Below are 25,382 nucleotides of genomic sequence, written 5' to 3' on the forward strand. Positions count from 1 at the left end.
GTGTAGCTAATAAACATCAACAATAACATGTAAGTGTAGCTAATAAACATCAACAATAACATGTAAGTGTAGCTAATAAACATCAACAATAACATGTAAGTGTAGCTAATAAACATCAACAATAACATGTAAGTGTAGCTAATAAACAACAACAATAACATGTTAGTGTAGCTAATAAACAACAACAATAACATGTAAGTGTAGCTAATAAACAACAACAATAACATGTTAGTGTTGCTAATAAACAACAATAACATGTAAGTGTAGCTAATAAACATAAACAATAACATGTAAGTGTAGCTAATAAACAACAACAATAACATGTAAGTGTAGCTAATAAACAACAACAATAAACAACAATAACATGTTAGTGTAGCTAATAAACAACAACAATAAACAACAATAACATGTTAGTGTAGCTAATAAACATCAACAATAACATGTTAGTGTAGCTAATAAACATCAACAATAAACAACAATAACATGTTAGTGTTGCTAATAAACATCAACAATAACATGTAAGTGTAGCTAATGTGTGTCTCTGTGTGTATCTGTTTGTCTCTCTGTGTGTCTCTGTGTGTATCTGTTTGTCTCTCTGTGTGTCTCTGTGTGTATCTCTGTCTGTGTGTGTCTCTGTGTGTGTCTGTGTGTGTATCTGTGTGGGTCTGTGTGTATCTGTGTGTGTCTCTGTGTGTCTCTGTGTGTCTCTGTGTGTCTCTGTGTGTCTCTGTGTCTCTCTGTGTGTGTCTCTGTGTGTATCTGTGTGGGTCTGTGTGTATCTGTGTCTGTCTGTGTGTATCTGTGTGTGTCTCTGTGTGTCTCTGTGTGTCTCTGTGTCTCTCTGTGTGTCTCTGTGTGACTGTGTGTGTCTCTGTGTGTCTCTGTGTGTCTCTGTGTGTCTCTGTGTGTCTCTGTGTGTGTCTGTGTGTCTCTGTGTGTCTCTGTGTGTGTCTGTGTGTGTCTCTGTGTGTCTCTGTGTGACTGTGTGTGTCTCTGTGTGTCTCTGTGTGTGTCTGTATGTCTCTGTGTGTGTCTGTGTGTGTCTCTGTGTGTATCTGTGTGTCTCTGTGTGTCTGTGTGTGTATCTGTGTGTCTCTGTGTCTCTGTGTGTGTCTCTGTGTGTCTCTGTGTGTATCTGTGTGTCTCTGTGTCTCTATGTGTCTCTCTGTGTGTCTGTGTGTGTATCTGTGTGTCTGTGTGTCTCTGTGTGTCTCTGTGTGTCTCTGTGTCTCTGTGTGTGTCTCTGTGTGTATCTGTGTGTCTCTGTGTCTCTGTGTGTGTCTCTGTGTGTCTCTGTGTGCGTCTCTGTGTGTCTCTGTGTGTCTCTGTGTATATCTGTGTGTCTCTGTTTCTCTGTGTGTGTATATGAGTGTCTCTGTGTCTCTGTGTGTGTCTCTGTGTGTCTCTGTGTGTCTCTGTGTGTCTCTGTGCGTGTCTGTGTGTGTCCTGTGTCGTCATCTACACAATAAACAGGATCAATCTTCAGGGAGATTTCATTCCTGACATGAAACCATGAATAACATTAGAGTCAGAATCTGCTGTCAATCACTGAGATCTAAGATCATGGATTTATCTTCTCAGCGACACGTCGTGTCGAACCTTCAAATGAACGTCCTTCAGAAGAACATCCTTCAGATGAACGTCCTTCAGAAGAACATCCTTCAGATGAACGTCCTTCAGAAGAACATCCTTCAGAAGAACATCCTTCAGATGAACATCCTTCAGAAGAACGTCCTTCAGAAGAACATCCTTCAGAAGAACATCCTTCAGATGAACGTCCTTCAGATGAACGTCCTTCAGAAGAACATCCTTCAGATGAACGTCCTTCAGAAGAACATCCTTCAGAAGAACATCCTTCAGAAGAACATCCTTCAGATGAACGTCCTCCAGAAGAACATCCTTCAGAAGAACATCCTTAAGATGAACATCCTTCAGAAGAACATGCTTCAGAAGAACATCCTTCAGAAGAACATCCTTCAGAAGAACGTCCTTCAGATGAACGTCCTTCAGAAGAACATCCTTCAGAAGAACATCCTTCAGAAGAACATCCTTCAGATGAACATCCTTCAGAAGAACGTCCTTCAGATGAACGTCCTTCAGATGAACATCCTTCAGATGAACATCCTTCAGATGAACGTCCTTCAGATGAACATCCTTCAGATGAACATCCTTCAGATGAACGTCCTTCAGATGAACATCCTTCAGAAGAACATCCTTCAGAAGAACATCCTTCAGATGAACGTCCTTCAGATGAACATCCTTCAGATGAACATCCTTCAGAAGAACGTCCTTCAGAAGAACGTCCTTCAGATGAACGTCCTTCAGAAGAACATCCTTCAGAAGAACATCCTTCAGATGAACGTCCTTCAGATGAACATCCTTCAGATGAACGTCCTTCAGATGAACATCCTTCAGAAGAACATCCTTCAGATGAACGTCCTTCAGATGAACATCCTTCAGAAGAACGTCCTTCAGAAGAACATCCTTCAGATGAACATCCTTCAGATGAACGTCCTTCAGAAGAACGTCCTTCAGAAGAACATCCTTCAGATGAACATCCTTCAGATGAACGTCCTTCAGATGAACATCCTTCAGAAGAACATCCTTCAGATGAACGTCCTTCAGATGAACATCCTTCAGAAGAACGTCCTTCAGAAGAACATCCTTCAGAAGAACATCCTTCAGAAGAACGTCCTTCAGAAGAACGTCCTTTAGAAGAACATCCTTCAGAAGAACGTCCTTCAGAAGAACATCCTTCAGATGAACGTCCTTCAGAAGAACATCCTTCAGAAGAACATCCTTCAGATGAACATCCTTCAGAAGAACGTCCTTCAGAAGAACATCCTTCAGAAGAACATCCTTCAGATGAACGTCCTTCAGATGAACGTCCTTCAGAAGAACATCCTTCAGATGAACGTCCTTCAGAAGAACATCCTTCAGAAGAACATCCTTCAGAAGAACATCCTTCAGATGAACGTCCTCCAGAAGAACATCCTTCAGAAGAACATCCTTAAGATGAACGTCCTTCAGAAGAACATGCTTCAGAAGAACATCCTTCAGAAGAACATCCTTCAGAAGAACGTCCTTCAGATGAACGTCCTTCAGAAGAACATCCTTCAGAAGAACATCCTTCAGAAGAACATCCTTCAGATGAACATCCTTCAGAAGAACGTCCTTCAGATGAACGTCCTTCAGATGAACATCCTTCAGATGAACATCCTTCAGATGAACATCCTTCAGAAGAACGTCCTTCAGAAGAACATCCTTCAGAAGAACATCCTTCAGATGAACGTCCTTCAGATGAACGTCCTTCAGAGGAACATCCTTCAGATGAACGTCCTTCAGAAGAACATCCTTCAGAAGAACATCCTTCAGAAGAACATCCTTCAGATGAACGTCCTCCAGAAGAACATCCTTCAGAAGAACATCCTTAAGATGAACGTCCTTCAGAAGAACATGCTTCAGAAGAACATCCTTCAGAAGAACATCCTTCAGAAGAACGTCCTTCAGATGAACGTCCTTCAGAAGAACATCCTTCAGAAGAACATCCTTCAGAAGAACATCCTTCAGATGAACATCCTTCAGAAGAACGTCCTTCAGATGAACGTCCTTCAGATGAACATCCTTCAGATGAACATCCTTCAGATGAACGTCCTTCAGATGAACATCCTTCAGATGAACATCCTTCAGATGAACGTCCTTCAGATGAACATCCTTCAGAAGAACATCCTTCAGAAGAACATCCTTCAGATGAACGTCCTTCAGATGAACATCCTTCAGATGAACATCCTTCAGAAGAACGTCCTTCAGAAGAACGTCCTTCAGATGAACGTCCTTCAGAAGAACATCCTTCAGAAGAACATCCTTCAGATGAACGTCCTTCAGATGAACATCCTTCAGATGAACGTCCTTCAGATGAACATCCTTCAGAAGAACATCCTTCAGATGAACGTCCTTCAGATGAACATCCTTCAGAAGAACGTCCTTCAGAAGAACATCCTTCAGATGAACATCCTTCAGATGAACGTCCTTCAGAAGAACGTCCTTCAGAAGAACATCCTTCAGATGAACATCCTTCAGATGAACGTCCTTCAGATGAACATCCTTCAGAAGAACATCCTTCAGATGAACGTCCTTCAGATGAACATCCTTCAGAAGAACGTCCTTCAGAAGAACATCCTTCAGAAGAACATCCTTCAGAAGAACGTCCTTCAGAAGAACGTCCTTTAGAAGAACATCCTTCAGAAGAACGTCCTTCAGAAGAACATCCTTCAGAAGAACATCCTTCAGAAGAACGTCCTTCAGAAGAACATCCTTCAGAAGAACATCCTTCAGAAGAACGTCCTTCAGAAGAACATCCTTCAGAAGAACGTCCTTCAGAAGAACATCCTTCAGAAGAACATCCTTCAGAAGAACGTCCTTCAGAAGAACATCCTTCAGAAGAACATCCTTCAGATGAACATCCTTCAGAAGAATGTCCTTCAGAAGAACATCCTTCAGAAGAACGTCCTTCAGAAGAACATCCTTCAGAAGAACGTCCTTCAGAAGAACGTCCTTCAGAAGAACGTCCTTCAGAAGAACGTCCTTCAGAAGAACGTCCTTCAGAAGAACGTCCTTCAGAAGAACATCCTTCAGAAGAACATCCTTCAGATGAACATCCTTCAGAAGAACGTCCTTCAGATGAACGTCCTTCAGAAGAACATCCTTCAGAAGAACATCCTTCAGATGAACATCCTTCAGAAGAACGTCCTTCAGATGAACGTCCTTCAGAAGAACATCCTTCAGAAGAACATCCTTCAACATGCCTTTGTTTTTTATTTTGTCACGTCAAATACACAACATTCACACTGAAGTAAACACAATAATACACATCAATATGTTCCATCAACGTAGTAAAAACCTGCACAAATGTACTTCGAATACTTTCTACATGAACATGTTTGAGTCGAACGACGAAGTAAAATGAAAGTCGTGCAGGAAGTTTAAAAATAAAAGCTTCCGTGATATGAAGTCATTAACAAGCGTGAAATATTCATATATTCATGAGTAACGACTGCATTAGTGTCGTCAAGGTGACGTTAATGGAATCTTATCAGGAGGAGAAACGACTCGTATTTAATCCACCGTTCAGGAGTCGACACGTGAAACATACCTTTTATCTTTTACTCCTGATACACATCCTAGGTCACTGTGCTGAGCCCCCTCCTGCTTACCCTGCTGACACACCCTGACTCTGTGTGCTGAGCCCCCTCCTGCTTACCCTGCTGACACACCCTGACTCTGTGTGCTGAGCCCCCTCCTGCTCACCCTGCTGACACACCCTGACTCTGTGTGCTGAGCCCCCTCCTGCTCACCCTGCTGACACACCCTGACTCTGTGTGCTGAGCCCCCTCCTGCTCACCCTGCTGACACACCCTGACTCTGTGTGCTGATCCCCCTCCTGCTCACCCTGCTGACACACCCTGACTCTGTGTGCTGAGCCCCCTCCTGCTTACCCTGCTGACACACCCTGACTCTGTGTGCTGAGCCCCCTCCTGCTTACCCTGCTGACACACCCTGACTCTGTGTGCTGAGCCCCCTCCTGCTTACCCTGCTGACACACCCTGACTCTGTCTGTTGAGCCCCCTCCTGCTTACCCTGCTGACACACCCTGACTCTGTGTGCTGAGCCCCCTCCTGCTTACCCTGCTGACACACCCTGACTCTGTGTGCTGAGCCCCCTCCTGCTTACCCTGCTGACACACCCTGACTCTGTGTGCTGATCCCCCTCCTGCTCACCCTGCTGACACACCCTGACTCTGTGTGCTGAGCCCCCTCCTGCTTACCCTGCTGACACACCCTGACTCTGTGTGCTGAGCCCCCTCCTGCTTACCCTGCTGACACACCCTGACTCTGTCTGTTGAGCCCCCTCCTGCTCACCCTGCTGACACACCCTGACTCTGTGTGCTGAGCCCCCTCCTGCTCACCCTGCTGACACATCAGTGGTCGCTTGCATCACCAGTCACAGAGAGGAAGTTGGTGGTGACCTTTGACCTCTTTGTTCACCGTCAAATACATTCGAGCTAAATGTGGAATAAAGTCTAAGAAAACACACCAAAGTAAATTAGATCCAGATGTTTGCGCCTAAACTAAATGAAGCCACTAGAGGTCAGTAGTGGATCAACTTCTTTGGTTCTTTGAACATAAACATCTTGACGTTCGATTATTTGATGATTCAGTTCGATGAGGCGCCAGCAGGGGTCAGTGTTGACTCTTCATTCTAGTGACTGTTTAACAGAAGGTTGATCTGTTGACGCTTCATATCTGTGAACACGTGTCAGTCAGTGACGCAGCAGCTGAGACTGTGACGTCATTCAAGTGAGACTTTGTGTCAACTGGCCACTGCTGTGTCGTCGTCATGGAAACGATCCTTTTATCAACTGTGAGCAGGAAACGAAGTGAAAACATTTACTGACTTTTGCAATAATATGTTTGAAAGACAATAATAGTCAAAATAAAGAGGAGGAGGGTGTGTAGTATTGATCAGTATTGTGAGTATTGATCAGTATTGTGAGTATTGATCAGTATTGTGAGTATTGATCAGTATTGTGAGTATTGGTCAGTATTGTGAGTATTGATCAGTATTGATCGATATTGATCAGTATTGTGAGTATTGATCGGTATTGATCGATATTGATCAATACTGATCAGTATTGTGAGTATTGATCAGTATTGTGAGTGTTGATCAGTATTGATCGATATTGATCAGTATTGTGAGTATTGATCAGTATTGTGAGTATTGATCAGTATTGTGAGTATTGATCAGTATTGATCAGTATTGATCAATATTGATCAGTATTGATCGATATAGATCAGTATTGTGAGTATTGATCAGTATTGTGAGTATTGGTCAGTATTGTGAGTATTGATCAGTATTGTGAGTATTGGTCAGTATTGTGAGTATTGATCAGTATTGTGAGTATTGATCAGTATTGTGAGTATTGATCAGTATTGTGAGTACTGGTCAGTATTGTGAGTATTGATCAGTATTGTGAGTACTGGTCAGTATTGTGAGTATTGATCAGTATTGTGAGTATTGATCAGTATTGTGAGTACTGGTCAGTATTGTGAGTATTGGTCAGTATTGTGAGTATTGATCAGTATTGTGAGTATTGATCAGTATTGTGAGTACTGGTCAGTATTGTGAGTATTGGTCAGTATTGTGAGTATTGGTCAGTATTGTGAGTATTGATCATCAAGACTTGACTTGAAATGAAAGAGAAGAAAAACCATCCGTTGTTTCTTGTCAGAGAAAAACTCCACAAAGTTTCTAATTCAAGCTTCAAACTCTGAGGATCAGTCAAAGCTGGACTTTGACACTTTAATCTGTTCCGCTGCTGGAGCCGCGATCCTCAGTTTGATGCTGGGATTTAAGTCCATGCATGAAGGACGACGAGATCTTCTGCGCGAGGACACGTTGGTACACTTTCAGAAGATCTTCTCACAACGACACGGTTGATGTCAAATACTTCAAAACGCTTCTTCTCGACAGTTTCAGGTGAAAGACGGGTGAAGGTTGGTGTTGGTGACCTTGAAAGAAACAAACCTTCAGTAAAAGAGTCTCGTGAAGAACAAACAATCAGAGAAGATAGTTTGGTTTGTGTTTGACTTTCATAGTAAATACTTCACATCGTGATACTTTCACCTCCAGATGAAGAAACATGACCTTGAAGGTCGTGATGCTCTAAGTATTTATTGTGAAAAAAATATTTCGTGTACGTCAGCATCTACAGTAGTAGTAGTACTGGAGCGTTGACTTAAGGTTGTAGGTTCAAGTCCCGGGAGTTAAATGTGGTTAATTTGACCCAAATACAACAAAGTATTTACCAAGTACATGATGGATGAAAATATACTTCTGTAAACTTAAAATACTTCAATTTAGTCCGAAGTGTGTAGAAAGAAATCTTTGAGTACACAACAAGTACAAATATGTTTCATCTATAGTTGCACGAATACTCAAGTACACTTGATCTAATTAACTTCTAGAATACTAACTAGAATACTACTTGCTACTACTGCAGATGAAGAAATACTGGATAGTTTTACTAGAGAAAGAAATCAACTGCTTGTCAATAACTAACCAACTAAACCAAGTACTAGTCATGATGAAGGTTCTTAACCAGTGGTGATGTTCTGATGTTCTTCTCAGCTCATGTTCTGAATGTTCTTCATGTTCTTCATGTTCTTAATGTTCTGAATGTTCTAAATGTTCTTCATGTTCTTCATGTTCTTCATGTTCTTAATGTTCTTCATGTTCTTCATGTTCGTCATGTTCTTCATGTTCGTCATGTTCTTCATGTTCTTAATGTTCGTCATGTTCTTCATGTTCTTCATGTTCTTCATGTTCTTCATGTTCGTCATGTTCTTCATGTTCTTCATGTTCTTAATGTTCGTCATGTTCTTCATGTTCTTCATGTTCTTCATGTTCTTCATGTTCTTAATGTTCTTCATGTTCTTCATGTTCTTCATGTTCGTCATGTTCTTCATGTTCTGAATGTTCTTCATGTTCTTAATGTTCTTCATGTTCTTCATGTTCGTCATGTTCTTCATGTTCTTCATGTTCGTCATGTTCTTCATGTTCTGAATGTTCTTCATGTTCTCCATGTTCTCCATGTTCTTCATGTTCTGAATGTTCTTCATGTTCTCCATGTTCTTCATGTTCTCCATGTTCTTAATGTTCTTCATGTTCTTCATGTTCTCCATGTTCTTCATGTTCTTAATGTTCTTCATGTTCGTCATGTTCTTCATGTTCTGAATGTTCTTCATGTTCTCCATGTTCTTCATGTTCGTCATGTTCTTCATGTTCTTCATGTTCGTCATGTTCTTCATGTTCTGAATGTTCTTCATGTTCTCCATGTTCTTCATGTTCGTCATGTTCTGAATGTTCTGAATGTTCTTCATGTTCTTCATGTTCTTAATGTTCTTCATGTTCTGAATGTTCTAAATGTTCTTCATGTTCTTCATGTTCTTAATGTTCGTCATGTTCTTCATGTTCTTAATGTTCTTCATGTTCGTCATGTTCTTCATGTTCTTAATGTTCGTCATGTTCTGAATGATCTAAATGTTCTTCATGTTCTTCATGTTCTTTATGTTCTAAATGTTCGTCATGTTCTTCATGTTCGTCATGTTCTTCATGTTCGTCATGTTCTTCATGTTCTTAATGTTCGTCATGTTCTTCATGTTCTTCATGTTCTTCATGTTCTTCATGTTCTTAATGTTCTTCATGTTCTTCATGTTCGTCATGTTCTTCATGTTCTTAATGTTCTTCATGTTCTTAATGTTCTTCATGTTCTTCATGTTCGTCATGTTCTTCATGTTCTTCATGTTCTCCATGTTCTTCATGTTCTCCATGTTCTTAATGTTCTTCATGTTCTGAATGTTCTTCATGTTCTCCATGTTCTTCATGTTCTCCATGTTCTTAATGTTCTTCATGTTCTTCATGTTCTCCATGTTCTTCATGTTCTTAATGTTCTTCATGTTCGTCATGTTCTTCATGTTCTGAATGTTCTTCATGTTCTCCATGTTCTTCATGTTCGTCATGTTCTTCATGTTCTTCATGTTCGTCATGTTCTTCATGTTCTGAATGTTCTTCATGTTCTCCATGTTCTTCATGTTCTCCATGTTCTTCATGTTCTGAATGTTCTTCATGTTCTCCATGTTCTTCATGTTCTCCATGTTCTTAATGTTCTTCATGTTCTTCATGTTCTCCATGTTCTTCATGTTCTTAATGTTCTTCATGTTGGTCATGTTCTTCATGTTCTTCATGTTCTTCATGTTCGTCATGTTCTTCATGTTCTTCATGTTCGTCATGTTCTTCATGTTCTGAATGTTCTTCATGTTCTCCATGTTCTTCATGTTCGTCATGTTCTTCATGTTCTTCATGTTCTTCATGTTCTTCATGTTCTTAATGTTCTTCATGTTCTGAATGTTCTAAATGTTCTTCATGTTCTTCATGTTCTTCATGTTCTTAATGTTCTTCATGTTCTTAATGTTCTTCATGTTCGTCATGTTCTTAATGTTCGTCATGTTCTGAATGATCTAAATGTTCTTCATGTTCTTCATGTTCTTCATGTTCGTCATGTTCGTCATGTTCTTCATGTTCGTCATGTTCTTCATGTTCGTCATGTTCTTCATGTTCGTCATGTTCGTCATGTTCTTCATGTTCTTCATGTTCTTCATGTTCTTCATGTTCTTAATGTTCTTCATGTTCTTCATGTTCGTCATGTTCTTCATGTTCTTAATGTTCTTCATGTTCTTAATGTTCTTCATGTTCTTCATGTTCGTCATGTTCTTCATGTTCTTCATGTTCTTCATGTTCTCCATGTTCTTCATGTTCTCCATGTTCTTAATGTTCTTCATGTTCTGAATGTTCTTCATGTTCTCCATGTTCTTCATGTTCTCCATGTTCTTAATGTTCTTCATGTTCTGAATGTTCTTCATGTTCTCCATGTTCTTCATGTTCTCCATGTTCTTAATGTTCTTCATGTTCTTCATGTTCTCCATGTTCTTCATGTTCTTAATGTTCTTCATGTTCGTCATGTTCTTCATGTTCTGAATGTTCTTCATGTTCTCCATGTTCTTCATGTTCGTCATGTTCTTCATGTTCTCCATGTTCTTCATGTTCTTCATGTTCTTCATGTTCTTAATGTTCGTCATGTTCTTCATGTTCTTCATGTTCTGAATGTTCTGAATGTTCTCCATGTTCTCCATGTTCTTCATGTTCTTCATGTTCTTAATGTTCGTCATGTTCTTCATGTTCTTCATGTTCTGAATGTTCTGAATGTTCTCCATGTTCTCCATGTTCTTCATGTTCTGAATGTTCTTCATGTTCTCCATGTTCTTCATGTTCTCCATGTTCTTAATGTTCTTCATGTTCTTCATGTTCTGAATGTTCTTCATGTTCTCCATGTTCTTCATGTTCGTCATGTTCTTCATGTTCTTCATGTTCGTCATGTTCTTCATGTTCTGAATGTTCTTCATGTTCTCCATGTTCTTCATGTTCGTCATGTTCTTCATGTTCTTCATGTTCTTCATGTTCTTAATGTTCTTCATGTTCTGAATGTTCTAAATGTTCTTCATGTTCTTCATGTTCTTAATGTTCGTCATGTTCTTCATGTTCTTAATGTTCTTCATGTTCGTCATGTTCTTCATGTTCTTAATGTTCGTCATGTTCTGAATGATCTAAATGTTCTTCATGTTCTTTATGTTCGTCATGTTCGTCATGTTCTTCATGTTCGTCATGTTCTTCATGTTCGTCATGTTCTTCATGTTCTTAATGTTCGTCATGTTCTTCATGTTCTTCATGTTCTTCATGTTCTTCATGTTCTTAATGTTCTTCATGTTCTTCATGTTCGTCATGTTCTTCATGTTCTTAATGTTCTTCATGTTCTTAATGTTCTTCATGTTCTTCATGTTCGTCATGTTCTTCATGTTCTGAATGTTCTTCATGTTCTCCATGTTCTTAATGTTCTTCATGTTCTGAATGTTCTTCATGTTCTCCATGTTATTCATGTTCTCCATGTTCTTAATGTTCTTCATGTTCTTCATGTTCTCCATGTTCTTCATGTTCTTAATGTTCTTCATGTTCGTCATGTTCTTCATGTTCTGAATGTTCTTCATGTTCTCCATGTTCTTCATGTTCGTCATGTTCGTCATGTTCTTCATGTTCTCCATGTTCTTCATGTTCTCCATGTTCTTCATGTTCGTCATGTTCTTCATGTTCTTCATGTTCGTCATGTTCTTCGTGTTCTGAATGTTCTTCATGTTCTCCATGTTCTTCATGTTCGTCATGTTCTGAATGTTCTGAATGTTCTTCATGTTCTTCATGTTCTTAATGTTCTTCATGTTCTGAATGTTCTAAATGTTCTTCATGTTCTTCATGTTCTTAATGTTCGTCATGTTCTTCATGTTCTTAATGTTCTTCATGTTCGTCATGTTCTTCATGTTCTTAATGTTCGTCATGTTCTGAATGATCTAAATGTTCTTCATGTTCTTCATGTTCTTCATGTTCTTCATGTTCGTCATGTTCGTCATGTTCTTCATGTTCGTCATGTTCTTCATGTTCTTAATGTTCGTCATGTTCTTCATGTTCTTCATGTTCTTAATGTTCTTCATGTTCTTCATGTTCGTCATGTTCTTCATGTTCTTAATGTTCTTCATGTTCTTAATTTTCTTCATGTTCTTCATGTTCGTCATGTTCTTCATGTTCTGAATGTTCTTCATGTTCTCCATGTTCTTCATGTTCTCCATGTTCTTAATGTTCTTCATGTTCTGAATGTTCTTCATGTTCTCCATGTTCTTCATGTTCTCCATGTTCTTAATGTTCTTCATGTTCTTCATGTTCTTCATGTTCTCCATGTTCTTCATGTTCTTAATGTTCTTCATGTTCGTCATGTTCTTCATGTTCTGAATGTTCTTCATGTTCTCCATGTTCTTCATGTTCGTCATGTTCTTCATGTTCTTCATGTTCGTCATGTTCTTCATGTTCTGAATGTTCTGAATGTTCTTCATGTTCTCCATGTTCTTCATGTTCGTCATGTTCTGAATGTTCTTCATGTTCTTCATGTTCTTAATGTTCTTCATGTTCGTCATGTTCTTCATGTTCTTAATGTTCTTCATGTTCTTAATGTTCTTCATGTTCTTCATGTTCGTCATGTTCTTCATGTTCTTCATGTTCGTCATGTTCTTCATGTTCGTCATGTTCTTCATGTTCTGAATGTTCTTCATGTTCTTCATGTTCTTCATGTTCTTAATGTTCTTCATGTTCGTCATGTTCTTCATGTTCTTAATGTTCTTCATGTTCTTAATGTTCTTCATGTTCTTCATGTTCGTCATGTTCTTCATGTTCTTCATGTTCTTCATGTTCTTCATGTTCGTTATGTTCGTCATGTTCTTCATGTTCTTAATGTTCGTCATGTTCTTCATGTTCGTCATGTTCTTCATGTTCTTCATGTTCTTCATGTTCTTCATGGTCTTCATGTTCTTCATGGTCTTCATGTTCTTCATGTTCTTCATGTTCTTCATGTTCTTCATGTTCTTCATGGTCTTCATGTTCTTCATGGTCTTCATGTTCTTCATGTTCTTCATGTTCTTCATGTTCTTCATGTTCTTCATGTTCTTCATGTTCTTCATGGTCTTCATGTTCTTAATGTTCTTCATGTTCTGAATGTTCTTCATGTTCTGAATGTTCTTCATGTTCTTAATGTTCTTCATGTTCTTCATGTTCTGAATGTTCTTCATGTTCTTAATGTTCTTCATGTTCTTCATGGTCTTCATGTTCTTCATGTTCTTCATGTTCTTCATGTTCTTCATGTTCTTCATGGTCTTCATGTTCTTCATGGTCTTCATGTTCTTCATGTTCTTCATGTTCTTCATGTTCTTCATGTTCTTCATGTTCTTCATGGTCTTCATGTTCTTCATGTTCTTCATGTTCTTCATGTTCTTCATGTTCTTCATGGTCTTCATGTTCCCACTCCTGACCACCACGGACAGACACGTTCTAACTGTGCACAAAGCCACAAAGAGGAGTTTTTATGTGAACTGTGTCAAGATTTTAAACCAAAAGACCCTTGTACGACGACCGACTGACACATGGACTGACAGACTTGGGGACTGGGGCCCACAGTGGAGGTCACTGTACAAGCCACCACTGAGAAAGAGAACAGGTGACCTCCAGTGGAGGATCATTCATGGGGCGATCGCAAGTAAATCTTATTTAGCACGTTTTAACCCCGGGGTTTCAGACGAGTGTCCATTCTGCAGCCAACCAGAGACACTTTACATCTTTAAAGAGTGAGGGAGGCTGGCAGGGTTTTTTAATGTTTTAACTGTTGTTTTTAGTCTTTTTAACCTGGTGTTCTCTGTCCCTGTTTTTATAGGCGGAGTCAGAGACACAAGAAACACAAAGAAAGAAGATCCTCAACTACCTGGTGGGGGAGGCAAAGATGGCGGTGTATCTGACCCGCAGGGACCAGCTGCAGAATGGACACTCGCTGGGTGTGGAGACTCTGTGGAAGCAGAACATTAGATCCAGACTGAGGCTGGAGTTCTGCTTCCACAGAGTCTCCAACAACACGGAAATGTTTTTTACAAAATGGGGGAAAAATGGACAAATTTGTGCAATGAAAGAAAATACACTACAATTTGCACAATGATCGACTGAAGAGTCGCACATGTACCTTTGGATGAAAACTTTGTAAGGAACCTTTTGCAATAAAGTAATTTTAAAAGTCAAAGTCTTCATGTTCTTCATGTTCTTCATGTTCTTCATGTTCTTCATGGTCTTCATGTTCTTCATGTTCTTCATGTTCTTCCTGTTCTTCATGGTCTTCATGTTCTTCATGTTCTTCATGTTCTTCATGTTCTCCATGTTCTTCATGTTCGTCATGGTCTTCATGTTCTTCATGTTCTTCATGTTCTTCATGGTCTTCATGTTCTTCATGTTCTTCATGTTCTTCATGGTCTTCATGTTCTTCATGTTCATGACCCACAAAGACAGATCAAAGAATTGCTTCATTGCTGCAGAAATACCTTCGAGCTCTTCTTTTGTTTTATTCATATTTGATCGGAAGTCGTTTTTTCCTCGCATTGAATCTTCCACGTGAGCTGCTGCCGCAGGTCCTTTGAGCAACAACAGCCTGACGTCGGCAGAACGTCTTGTTGACTCGGCGACGGTTAATCGCCTTCGCAGGATTTTTTGCAGAAGCGTCGACGTGAGCTGAACGAAGACGTCTTGAATCTTCCTCCACAAGAATGTGTTTCTTTTACTGCTGAAGACGAACGTCTCGTCTTCAAGAAACCCTCAGAAGATTCTCTTTGAAGCTCCATGACGTGCATCTGAAGCATCTCTTCATCGTAATTGTCGTCTTGAATCTCACTCTGAACATCTTGTCAGACTTTTACTTCTGATGGGAAGTTGAGATAAAGTATGTTATCAAATAAACCACAAACATCATTAGGATTCTATTACTTTCTAGTGTTTTATTGACTTCTGCTCGTGTGACACTGACGTCTCCTTCAAAGCTGCTGAAGAAGAACACCAGCGTGACCTTGAGCCATAATAACTCCTTCAAGTTTGTGTTCCAAACCTTTAGATAATTAACTTGAAGATATAACAGCGAACTAACAGCTTCAGAAAGAATTCAGACGCCATGTAAACTCTGTTCTTATCTCACTTGTACGAGTAAAAGACTTTGAACCGGATGTGATTCTGTTCTTTGTTGAAGTCAAAGCTTGAGGTCAGAACCTGGACCTTCTCTAGTCCTGCTCACATGGACCAACATCGTTATTATCTTCTCTTCTCAGAAGTTCTTCCCTGGAAAATTACATTTCCTGATAATAGAAGTTGATAAAGTCCTTAAACATGATTAAAATCTAACTTAATAAAACGTATGAATCTGTCGACTGAACGTCAAAGAAATGAACTTTAATCGTTAATGTTATAGTTTTATTTACAGTAACAAACACAAAAGGAACTTCAAACATCAGCTTCATCGCGATACATTCAACGGTTCTTGTGCTTGTTTTCTTGTCGTTTGTCTTTCCTGGAGAAGATCCTTCGTCCACTGAGGCAACATCTCAGGCACTTCCTGGACACGTTCGTTACAATCAGTGTTAATGTTAGCGACACGAACATCAACGTCTGAGGAACATAGAAATACAACGTGATGTTCAGACATTTGCTCAGAACAACAGTTTCCAGTGAAGTTGTTGATCCTCAGAGGTTTGAAGGATCAGCATCACCGATGAAAAGCAGCAAAACTATCGAATCCTTCTAGACTTGATCTGATCGTCGTGTCTTTAAGTTTTGATCGTGAACAAGAAGTGAATCATGTGTCGTCGTTTACTTTCTTCACTTTTATCTTCAACCAACAACTGTTGTGTTTCATGGGATTTCGTGTGGAGATGCTGTGTTTCCAACACTGGCCTGTAGGGGTGCGCTGATAGTTCTATTTCTATTTCTATTTCTATTTCTATTTCTATTTCTATTTCTATTTCTATTTCTATTTCTATTTCTATTTCTATTTCTATTTCTAGTTCTATTTCTATTTCTATTTCTAGTCTTAGTTCTAGTTCTAGTTCTAGTTCAGGCTCTAGTTCTAGTTCTAGTTCAGGCTCTAGTTCTAGTTCTAGTTCTAGTTCTAGCTCTAGTTCTAGTTCTAGTTCTAGTTCTAGTTCTAGCTCTAGCTCTAGTTCTAGCTCTAGTTCTAGTTCTAGTTCTAGTTCTAGTTCTGGATCTAGTTCTAGTTCTAGTTCTAGCTCTAGTTATAGTTATAGTTATAGTTATAGTTCTAGCTCTAGCTCTAGTTCTAGCTCTAGTTCTAGTTCTAGTTCTAGTTCTAGTTCTGGATCTAGTTCTAGTTCTAGTTCTAGCTCTAGTTCTAGTTCTAGTTCTAGTTCTAGTTCTAGTTCTAGATCTAGTTCTAGTTCTAGTTCTAGTTCTAGTTCTAGTTCTAGTTCTCGGTCTGTGAAGCAAAGGGTTTCTGAGCTTTGTGTGTGAAACACGTGAAGAAAATCTCAAATTATTTACAAACATCAAAGATCAGTCGCACTTGACGTGCTAAACAACAACAACAACAACAACAACAACAACACACACGAAGAGCAAACATGTTTCAGGTTCTGATCACATGTGTGTAACAAACATGTTTCAGGTTCTGATCACATGTGTGTAACAAACATGTTTCAGGTTCTGATCACATGTGTGTAACAAACATGTTTCAGGTTCTGATCACATGTGTGTAACAAACATGTTTCAGGTTCTGATCACATGTGTGTAACAAACATGTTTCAGGTTCTGATCACACGTGTGTAACAAACATGTTTCAGGTTCACATGTGTGTAACAAACATGTTTCAGGTTCTGATCACATGTGTGTAACAAACATGTTTCAGGTTCTGATCACACGTGTGTAACAAACATGTTTCAGGTTCTGATCACACGTGTGTAACAAACATGTTTCAGGTTCTGATCACACGTGTGTAACAAACATGTTTCAGGTTCTGATCACATGTGTGTAACAAACATGTTTCAGGTTCTGATCACATGTGTGTAACAAACATGTTTCAGGTTCTGATCACATGTGTGTAACGAACATGTTTCAGGTTCTGATCACATGTGTGTAACAAACATGTTTCAGGTTCTGATCACACGTGTGTAACAAACATGTTTCAGGTTCTGATCACACGTGTGTAACAAACATGTTTCAGGTTCTGATCACACGTGTGTAACAAACATGTTTCAGGTTCTGATCACATGTGTGTAACAAACATGTTTCAGGTTCTGATCACATGTGTGTAACAAACATGTTTCAGGTTCTGATCACATGTGTGTAACAAACATGTTTCAGGTTCTGATCACATGTGTGTAACAAACATGTTTCAGGTTCTGATCACACGTGTGTAACAAACATGTTTCAGGTTCACATGTGTGTAACAAACATGTTTCAGGTTCTGATCACATGTGTGTAACAAACATGTTTCAGGTTCTGATCACACGTGTGTAACAAACATGTTTCAGGTTCTGATCACACATGTGTAACAAACATGTTTCAGGTTCTGATCACACGTGTGTAACAAACATGTTCCAGGTTCTGATCACATGTGTGTAACAAACATGTTTCAGGTTCTGATCACATGTGTGTAACAAACATGTTTCAGGTTCTGATCACATGTGTGTAACAAACATGTTTCAGGTTCTGATCACATGTGTGTAACAAACATGTTTCAGGTTCTGATCACATGTGTGTAACAAACATGTTTCAGGTTCTGATCACATGTGTGTAACAAACATGTTTCAGGTTCTGATCACATGTGTGTAACAAACATGTTTCAGGTTCTGATCACATGTGTGTAACGAACATGTTTCAGGTTCTGATCACACGTGTGTAACAAACATGTTTCAGGTTCTGATCACATGTGTGTAACAAACATGTTTCAGGTTCTGATCACATGTGTGTAACAAACATGTTTCAGGTTCTGATCACATGTGTGTAACAAACATGTTTCAGGTTCTGATCACATGTGTGTAACGAACATGTTTCAGGTTCTGATCACACGTGTGTAACAAACATGTTTCAGGTTCTGATCACATGTGTGTAACAAACATGTTTCAGGTTCTGATCACACGTGTGTAACAAACATGTTTCAGGTTCTGATCACACGTGTGTAACAAACATGTTCCAGGTTCTGATCACACGTGTGTAACAAACATGTTTCAGGTTCTGATCACACGTGTGTAACAAACATGTTTCAGGTTCTGATCACATGTGTGTAACAAACATGTTTCAGGTTCTGATCACACGTGTGTAACAAACATGTTCCAGGTTCTGATCACACGTGTGTAACAAACATGTTTCAGGTTCTGATCACACGTGTGTAACAAACATGTTTCAGGTTCTGATCACATGTGTGTAACAAACATGTTTCAGGTTCTGATCACACGTGTGTAACAAACATGTTCCAGGTTCTGATCACATGTGTGTAACAAACATGTTTCAGGTTCTGATCACATGTGTGTAACAAACATGTTTCAGGTTCTGATCACACGTGTGTAACAAACATGTTCCAGGTTCTGATCACATGTGTGTAACAAACATGTTTCAGGTTCTGATCACATGTGTGTAACAAACATGTTCCAGGTTCTGATCACATGTGTGTAACAAACATGTTCCAGGTTCTGATCACATGTGTGTAACAAACATGTTTCAGGTTCTGCTCACACGTGTGTAACAAACATGTTTCAGGTTCTGATCACATGTGTGTAACGAACATGTTTCAGGTTCTGATCACACGTGTGTAACAAACATGTTTCAGGTTCTGATCACATGTGTGTAACAAACATGTTTCAGGTTCACATGTGTGTAACAAACATGTTTCAGGTTCTGATCACATGTGTGTAACAAACATGTTTCAGGTTCTGATCACACGTGTGTAACAAACATGTTTCAGGTTCTGATCACACGTGTGTAACAAACATGTTTCAGGTTCTGATCACATGTGTGTAACAAACATGTTTCAGGTTCTGATCACACGTGTGTAACAAACATGTTTCAGGTTCTGATCACACGTGTGTAACAAACATGTTTCAGGTTCTGATCACATGTGTGTAACAAACATGTTTCAGGTTCTGATCACATGTGTGTAACAAACATGTTTCAGGTTCTGATCACATGTGTGTAACAAACATGTTTCAGATTCTGATCACACGTGTGTAACAAACATGTTTCAGGTTCTGATCACATGTGTGTAACAAACATGTTTCAGGTTCTGATCACACGTGTGTAACAAACATGTTCCAGGTTCTGATCACACGTGTGTAACAAACAAGTTCCAGGTTCTGATCACATGTGTGTAACAAACATGTTCCAGGTTCTGATCACACGTGTGTAACAAACATGTTTCAGGTTCTGATCACATGTGTGTAACAAACATGTTCCAGGTTCTGATCACATGTGTGTAACAAACATGTTTCAGGTTCTGATCACACGTGTGTAACAAACATGTTTCAGGTTCTGATCACATGTGTGTAACAAACATGTTCCAGGTTCTGATCACATGTGTGTAACAAACATGTTTCAGGTTCTGATCACACGTGTGTAACAAACATGTTTCAGGTTCACATGTGTGTAACAAACATGTTTCAGGTTCTGATCACATGTGTGTAACAAACATGTTTCAGGTTCTGATCACACGTGTGTAACAAACATGTTTCAGGTTCTGATCACACGTGTGTAACAAACATGTTTCAGGTTCTGATCACACGTGTGTAACAAACATGTTTCAGGTTCTGATCACATGTGTGTAACAAACATGTTTCAGGTTCTGATCACATGTGTGTAACAAACATGTTCCAGGTTCTGATCACATGTGTGTAACAAACATGTTTCAGGTTCTGATCACACGTGTGTAACAAACATGTTTCAGGTTCTGATCACATGTGTGTAACAAACATGTTTCAGGTTCTGATCACATGTGTGTAACAAACATGTTTCAGGTTCTGATCACACGTGTGTAACAAACATGTTTCAGGTTCTGATCACACGTGTGTAACAAACATGTTTCAGGTTCTGATCACATGTGTGTAACAAACATGTTTCAGGTTCTGATCACATGTGTGTAACAAACATGTTTCAGGTTCTGATCACATGTGTGTAACGAACATGTTTCAGGTTCTGATCACATGTGTGTAACGAACATGTTTCAGGTTCTGATCACACGTGTGTAACAAACATGTTTCAGGTTCTGATCACATGTGTGTAACAAACATGTTTCAATCGATGGATTCAAAGAAACTCTTCAACTTGGTATTTCTAGTTCCTAAGAGATCCAGGTTAACTCCAGGTACGTAGGAGTCGAGGAGGTCCAACAATACAATGAAGTTCATCACATCTTCAGCATCAAGCAAAAGAGTTTTTCAGGAGAAGACTTGCAGCTCATGGCAGAAGTTCCAGAGACGTGGTTCGAATCCTCCACTTCAAAAGTTTGGTTCCAATGAAAAGAGCAAATCGATGATGACAGTAGAGGAAACATCAAGTGTGGTGTGGATGAAGATCAAGACTTCTGGTCTACAGCCTGGTGTGGATGAAGATCAAGACTTCTGGTCTACAGTGTGGTGTGGATGAAGATCAAGACTTCTGGTCTACAGCCTGGTGTGGATGAAGATCAAGACTTCTGGTCTACAGTGTGGTGTGGATGAAGATCAAGACTTCTGGTCTACAGCCTGGTGTGGATGAAGATCAAGACTTCTGGTCTACAGCCTGGTGTGGATGAAGATCAAGACTTCTGGTCTACAGCCTGGTGTGGATGAAGATCAAGACTTCTGGTCTACAGTGTGGTGTGGATGAAGATCAAGACTTCTGGTCTACAGTGTGGTGTGGATGAAGATCCAGACCTCTGGTCTACAGCGTGGTGTGGATGAAGATAAAGACCTCTGGTCTACAGTGTGGTGTGGATGAAGATCAAGACCTCTGGTCTACAGCGTGGTGTTAATGAAGATCAAGACCTCTGGTCTACAGCCTGGTGTGGATGAAGATCCAGACCTCTGGTCTACAGCGTGGTGTGGATGAAGATCCAGACCTCTGGTCCACAGCGTGGTGTGGATGAAGATCAAGACCTCTGGTCTACAGCGTGGTGTGGATGAAGATCAAGACCTCTGGTCTACAGCGTGGTGTGGATGAAGATCAAGACCTCTGGTCTACAGCGTGGTGTGGATGAAGATCAAGACCTCTGGTCTACAGCGTGGTGTGGATGAAGATCAAGACCTCTGGTCCACAGCGTGGTGTGGATGAAGATCAAGACCTCTGGTCTACAGCGTGGTGTGGATGAAGATCAAGACCTCTGGTCTACAGCGTGGTGTGGATGAAGATCAAGACCTCTGGTCTACAGCGTGGTGTGGATGAAGATCAAGACCTCTGGTCTACAGCGTGGTGTGGATGAAGATCAAGACCTCTGGTCTACAGCGTGGTATGGATGAAGATCAAGACCTCTGGTCTACAGCGTGGTGTGGATGAAGATCAAGACCTCTGGTCTACAGCGTGGTGTGGATGAAGATCAAGACCTCTGGTCTACAGCGTGGTGTGGATGAAGATAAAGACCTCTGGTCTACAGCGTGGTGTGGATGAAGATCAAGACCTCTGGTCTACAGCGTGGTGTGGATGAAGATAAAGACCTCTGGTCTACAGCGTGGTGTGGATGAAGATCAAGACCTCTGGTCTACAGCGTGGTGTGGATGAAGATCAAGACCTCTGGTCTACAGCGTGGTGTGGATGAAGATAAAGACCTCTGGTCTACAGCGTGGTGTGGATGAAGATCAAGACCTCTGGTCTACAGCGTGGTGTGGATGAAGATCAAGACCTCTGGTCTACAGCGTGGTGTGGATGAAGATCAAGACCTCTGGTCTACAGCGTGGTGTGGATGAAGATCAAGACCTCTGGTCTACAGCGTGGTGTGGATGAAGATCAAGACCTCTGGTCTACAGCGTGGTGTTGATGAAGATCAAGACCTCTGGTCTACAGCGTGGTGTTGATGAAGATCAAGACCTCTGGTCTACAGCCTGGTGTGGATGAAGATAAAGACCTCTGGTCTACAGCGTGGTGTTGATGAAGATCAAGACCTCTGGTCTACAGCGTGGTGTGGATGAAGATCAAGACCTCTGGTCTACAGCATGGTGTTGATGAAGATCAAGACCTCTGGTCTACAGCCTGGTGTAGATGAAGATAAAGACCTCTGGTCTACAGCTTGGTGTGGATGAAGATCAAGACCTCTGGTCTACAGCGTGGTGTAGATGTAGACGAAGATTATGACCACCAGGTTGAGGATGGTCCCGACTATGCCCAACATGGCCAGGACGCTCTCCTCCTTGCTCTCTTGGTCGTGGATTCCCTTTTCTTCATCCCTGAAGATGTTGGTCACCATTTTCCCCGGAAATGTCCAAAGTTTCCGCCTCAGACTGGTCTAGAGAAACCAGAGATCAAACGTTAGGTAATGTTCTACATGGAAGGTTCAGGTTCTACTGGCAGAGCATCGATGAAGCAGGTCATGGTCTCTAGAATCTGAGATGTTTGACTGTTGAGGGACTCGAGTCCAAACATTCAAACATGATCATTTGGTTCAAGACTCACAAGTTTTATTCACAGTTGTGAAGGTTTCACGTGAAAAATAAATCAGCCTTGAATTAAACATGTGTCAGAGGTCAGAGGTCAAAGGTTGACATAGAAACTCATTCTTCAGTTTCATGTTGAGATGCGAGTGAAGAAACATCTGCTCACAGGTCGACATGAACATGGTCACGTCTTGACTCCATGATGTCATCAAACTGGTCCAGAAGGTCCTGGAGACCTTGAGTGTCAGCTGACATGGAGAAGCTCAGCAGATGTTGCAGGAGAACATTTACTGCTGCGTGTCATGAAGAACATCTGAGTGAAGAAGCTCTGACTCGTGGAATGTGAGGAGGTTCATCCGTTCATCTCAGGAACAGGAGGATGAGATGAAGGAGGTGAGCATCATGTGACAGGAAGACTTGAACCTGACGAGTCCAACGATCAGTTTGAGTCGAAGACGACATTTATTATCAAATGATTTCAAGTCGCCTGGAGATTGTTTTGAAGGAACTTGACGACAGTTTGAGATGAAAAGATTCAAGTGTTGCTGCAATATTGAGTTTGACCAGCAGGTGGATCTTCTTTAGTCTCGTCCTTCGAACGTAAACATCTTGATTTGATGAACACGATCAATTAAGAATGAATATTGATTGATCTTAATTAACATAATGTATAGAATATTAAAAAGTCATTGTAATAATCCTGAGAGGTTGAGCTTGCATTTAGAAGGTTGAAGGTTCAATTCTCAGAAACAGAACTAAGACAAGATCAAATATAGAAACAAACAAGATCAAAGGTAGAAACAAACAAGATCAAAGGTAGAAACAAACAAGATGAAATATAGAAACAAACAAGATCAAATATAGAAACAAACAAGATCAAATATAGAAACAAACAAGATCAAAGATAGAAACAAACAAGATCAAAGGTAGAAACAAACAAGATCAAATGTAGAAACAAACAAGATCAAATATAGAAACAAACAAGATCAGAGGAAGAAACAAACAAGATCAAATGTAGAAACAAACAAGATCAAATATAGAAACAAACAAGATCAAATATAGAAACAAACAAGATCAAAGATAGAAACAAACAAGATCAAAGGTAGAAACAAACAAGATCAAATATAGAAACAAACAAGATCAAAGGTAGAAACAAACAAGATCAAAGATAGAAACAAACAAGATCAAATATAGAAACAAACAAGATCAAAGGTAGAAACAAACAAGATGAAATATAGAAACAAACAAGATGAAATATAGAAACAAACAAGATCAAAGATAGAAACAAACAAGATCAAATATAGAAACAAACAAGATCAAAGGTAGAAACAAACAAGATCAAAGATAGAAACAAACAAGATCAAATATAGAAACAAACAAGATCAAAGGTAGAAACAAACAAGATCAAATATAGAAACAAACAAGATCAAAGATAGAAACAAACAAGATCAAATATAGAAACAAACAAGATCAAAGATAGAAACAAACAAGATCAAAGGTAGAGACAAACAAGATCAAAGATAGAAACAAACAAGATCAAATATAGAAACAAACAAGATCAAAGATAGAAACAAACAAGATCAAAGATAGAAACAAACAAGATCAAAGATAGAAACAAACAAGATCAAAGGTAGAAACAAACAAGATCAAATATAGATACAAACAAGATCAAAGGTAGAAACAAACAAGATCAAAGATAGAAACAAACAAGATCAAAGGTCAAAGGTAGAAACAAACAAGATCAAATATAGATACAAACAAGATCAAAGGTAGAAACAAACAAGATCAAAGGTAGAAACAAACAAGATCAAATATAGAAACAAACAAGATCAAAGATAGAAACAAACAAGATCAAATATAGAAACAAACAAGATCAAAGGTAGAAACAAACAAGATCAAAGATAGAAACAAACAAGATCAAATATAGAAACAAACAAGATCAAAGGTAGAAACAAACAAGATGAAATATAGAAACAAACAAGATCAAATATAGAAACAAACAAGATCAAAGATAGAAACAAACAAGATCAAATATAGAAACAAACAAGATCAAAGGTAGAAACAAACAAGATCAAAGATAGAAACAAACAAGATCAAATATAGAAACAAACAAGATCAAAGGTAGAAACAAACAAGATTAAATATAGAAACAAAGAAGATCAAAGATAGAAACAAACAAGATCAAATATAGAAACAAACAAGATCAAAGATAGAAACAAACAAGATCAAAGGTAGAGACAAACAAGATCAAAGATAGAAACAAACAAGATCAAATATAGAAACAAACAAGATCAAAGATAGAAACAAACAAGATCAAAGATAGAAACAAACAAGATCAAAGATAGAAACAAACAAGATCAAAGGTAGAAACAAACAAGATCAAATATAGATACAAACAAGATCAAAGGTAGAAACAAACAAGATCAAAGATAGAAACAAACAAGATCAAAGGTAGAAACAAACAAGATCAAATATAGATACAAACAAGATCAAATATAGAAACAAACAAGATCAAAGGTAGAAACAAACAAGATCAAATATAGAAACAAACAAGATCAAAGATAGAAACAAACAAGATCAAATATAGAAACAAACAAGATCAAAGGAAGAAACAAACAAAATCAAATATAGAAACAAACAAGATCAAAGATAGAAACAAACAAGATCAAAGATAGAAACAAACAAGATCAAAGATAGAAACAAACAAGATCAAAGGTAGAGACAAACAAGATCAAAGATAGAAAC

At 39.2% G+C, this 25,382-nt stretch overlaps 1 protein-coding gene across 1 annotated transcript; it reads right to left on the minus strand.

Moving 5' to 3' along the window:
• Nucleotides 1–22,303: 22,303 nt before the first annotated feature.
• tunar (TCL1 upstream neural differentiation-associated RNA) lies at nt 22,304–22,575 on the minus strand. Its single transcript, XM_087780370.1, has 2 exons — nt 22,549–22,575; nt 22,304–22,489 (listed from the first exon to the last, which is right to left on the minus strand). The coding sequence occupies exons 1-2, from the start codon at nt 22,573–22,575 to the stop codon at nt 22,304–22,306; spliced, it is 213 nt and encodes a 70-aa protein (XP_087636496.1).
• Between the last annotated feature and the right edge of the window lie 2,807 nt (nt 22,576–25,382).

Source organism: Callionymus lyra, chromosome 18 (genome assembly GCF_982586985.1).
Source record: "Callionymus lyra chromosome 18, fCalLyr1.hap1.1, whole genome shotgun sequence".
Lineage (NCBI taxonomy): Eukaryota > Metazoa > Chordata > Actinopteri > Syngnathiformes > Callionymidae > Callionymus > Callionymus lyra.

Excerpts from the sequence above, each read along its gene's own strand:
- tunar (XM_087780370.1), bottom strand. The coding sequence starts at position 22,575 with ATGACCTGCTTCATCGATGCTCTGCCA. Across the intron at positions 22,490-22,548 it reads GCTTCATCGATGCTCTGCCA|ACCAGTCTGAGGCGGAAACT; the intron begins GTAGAACCTGAA and ends TGGTTTCTCTAG.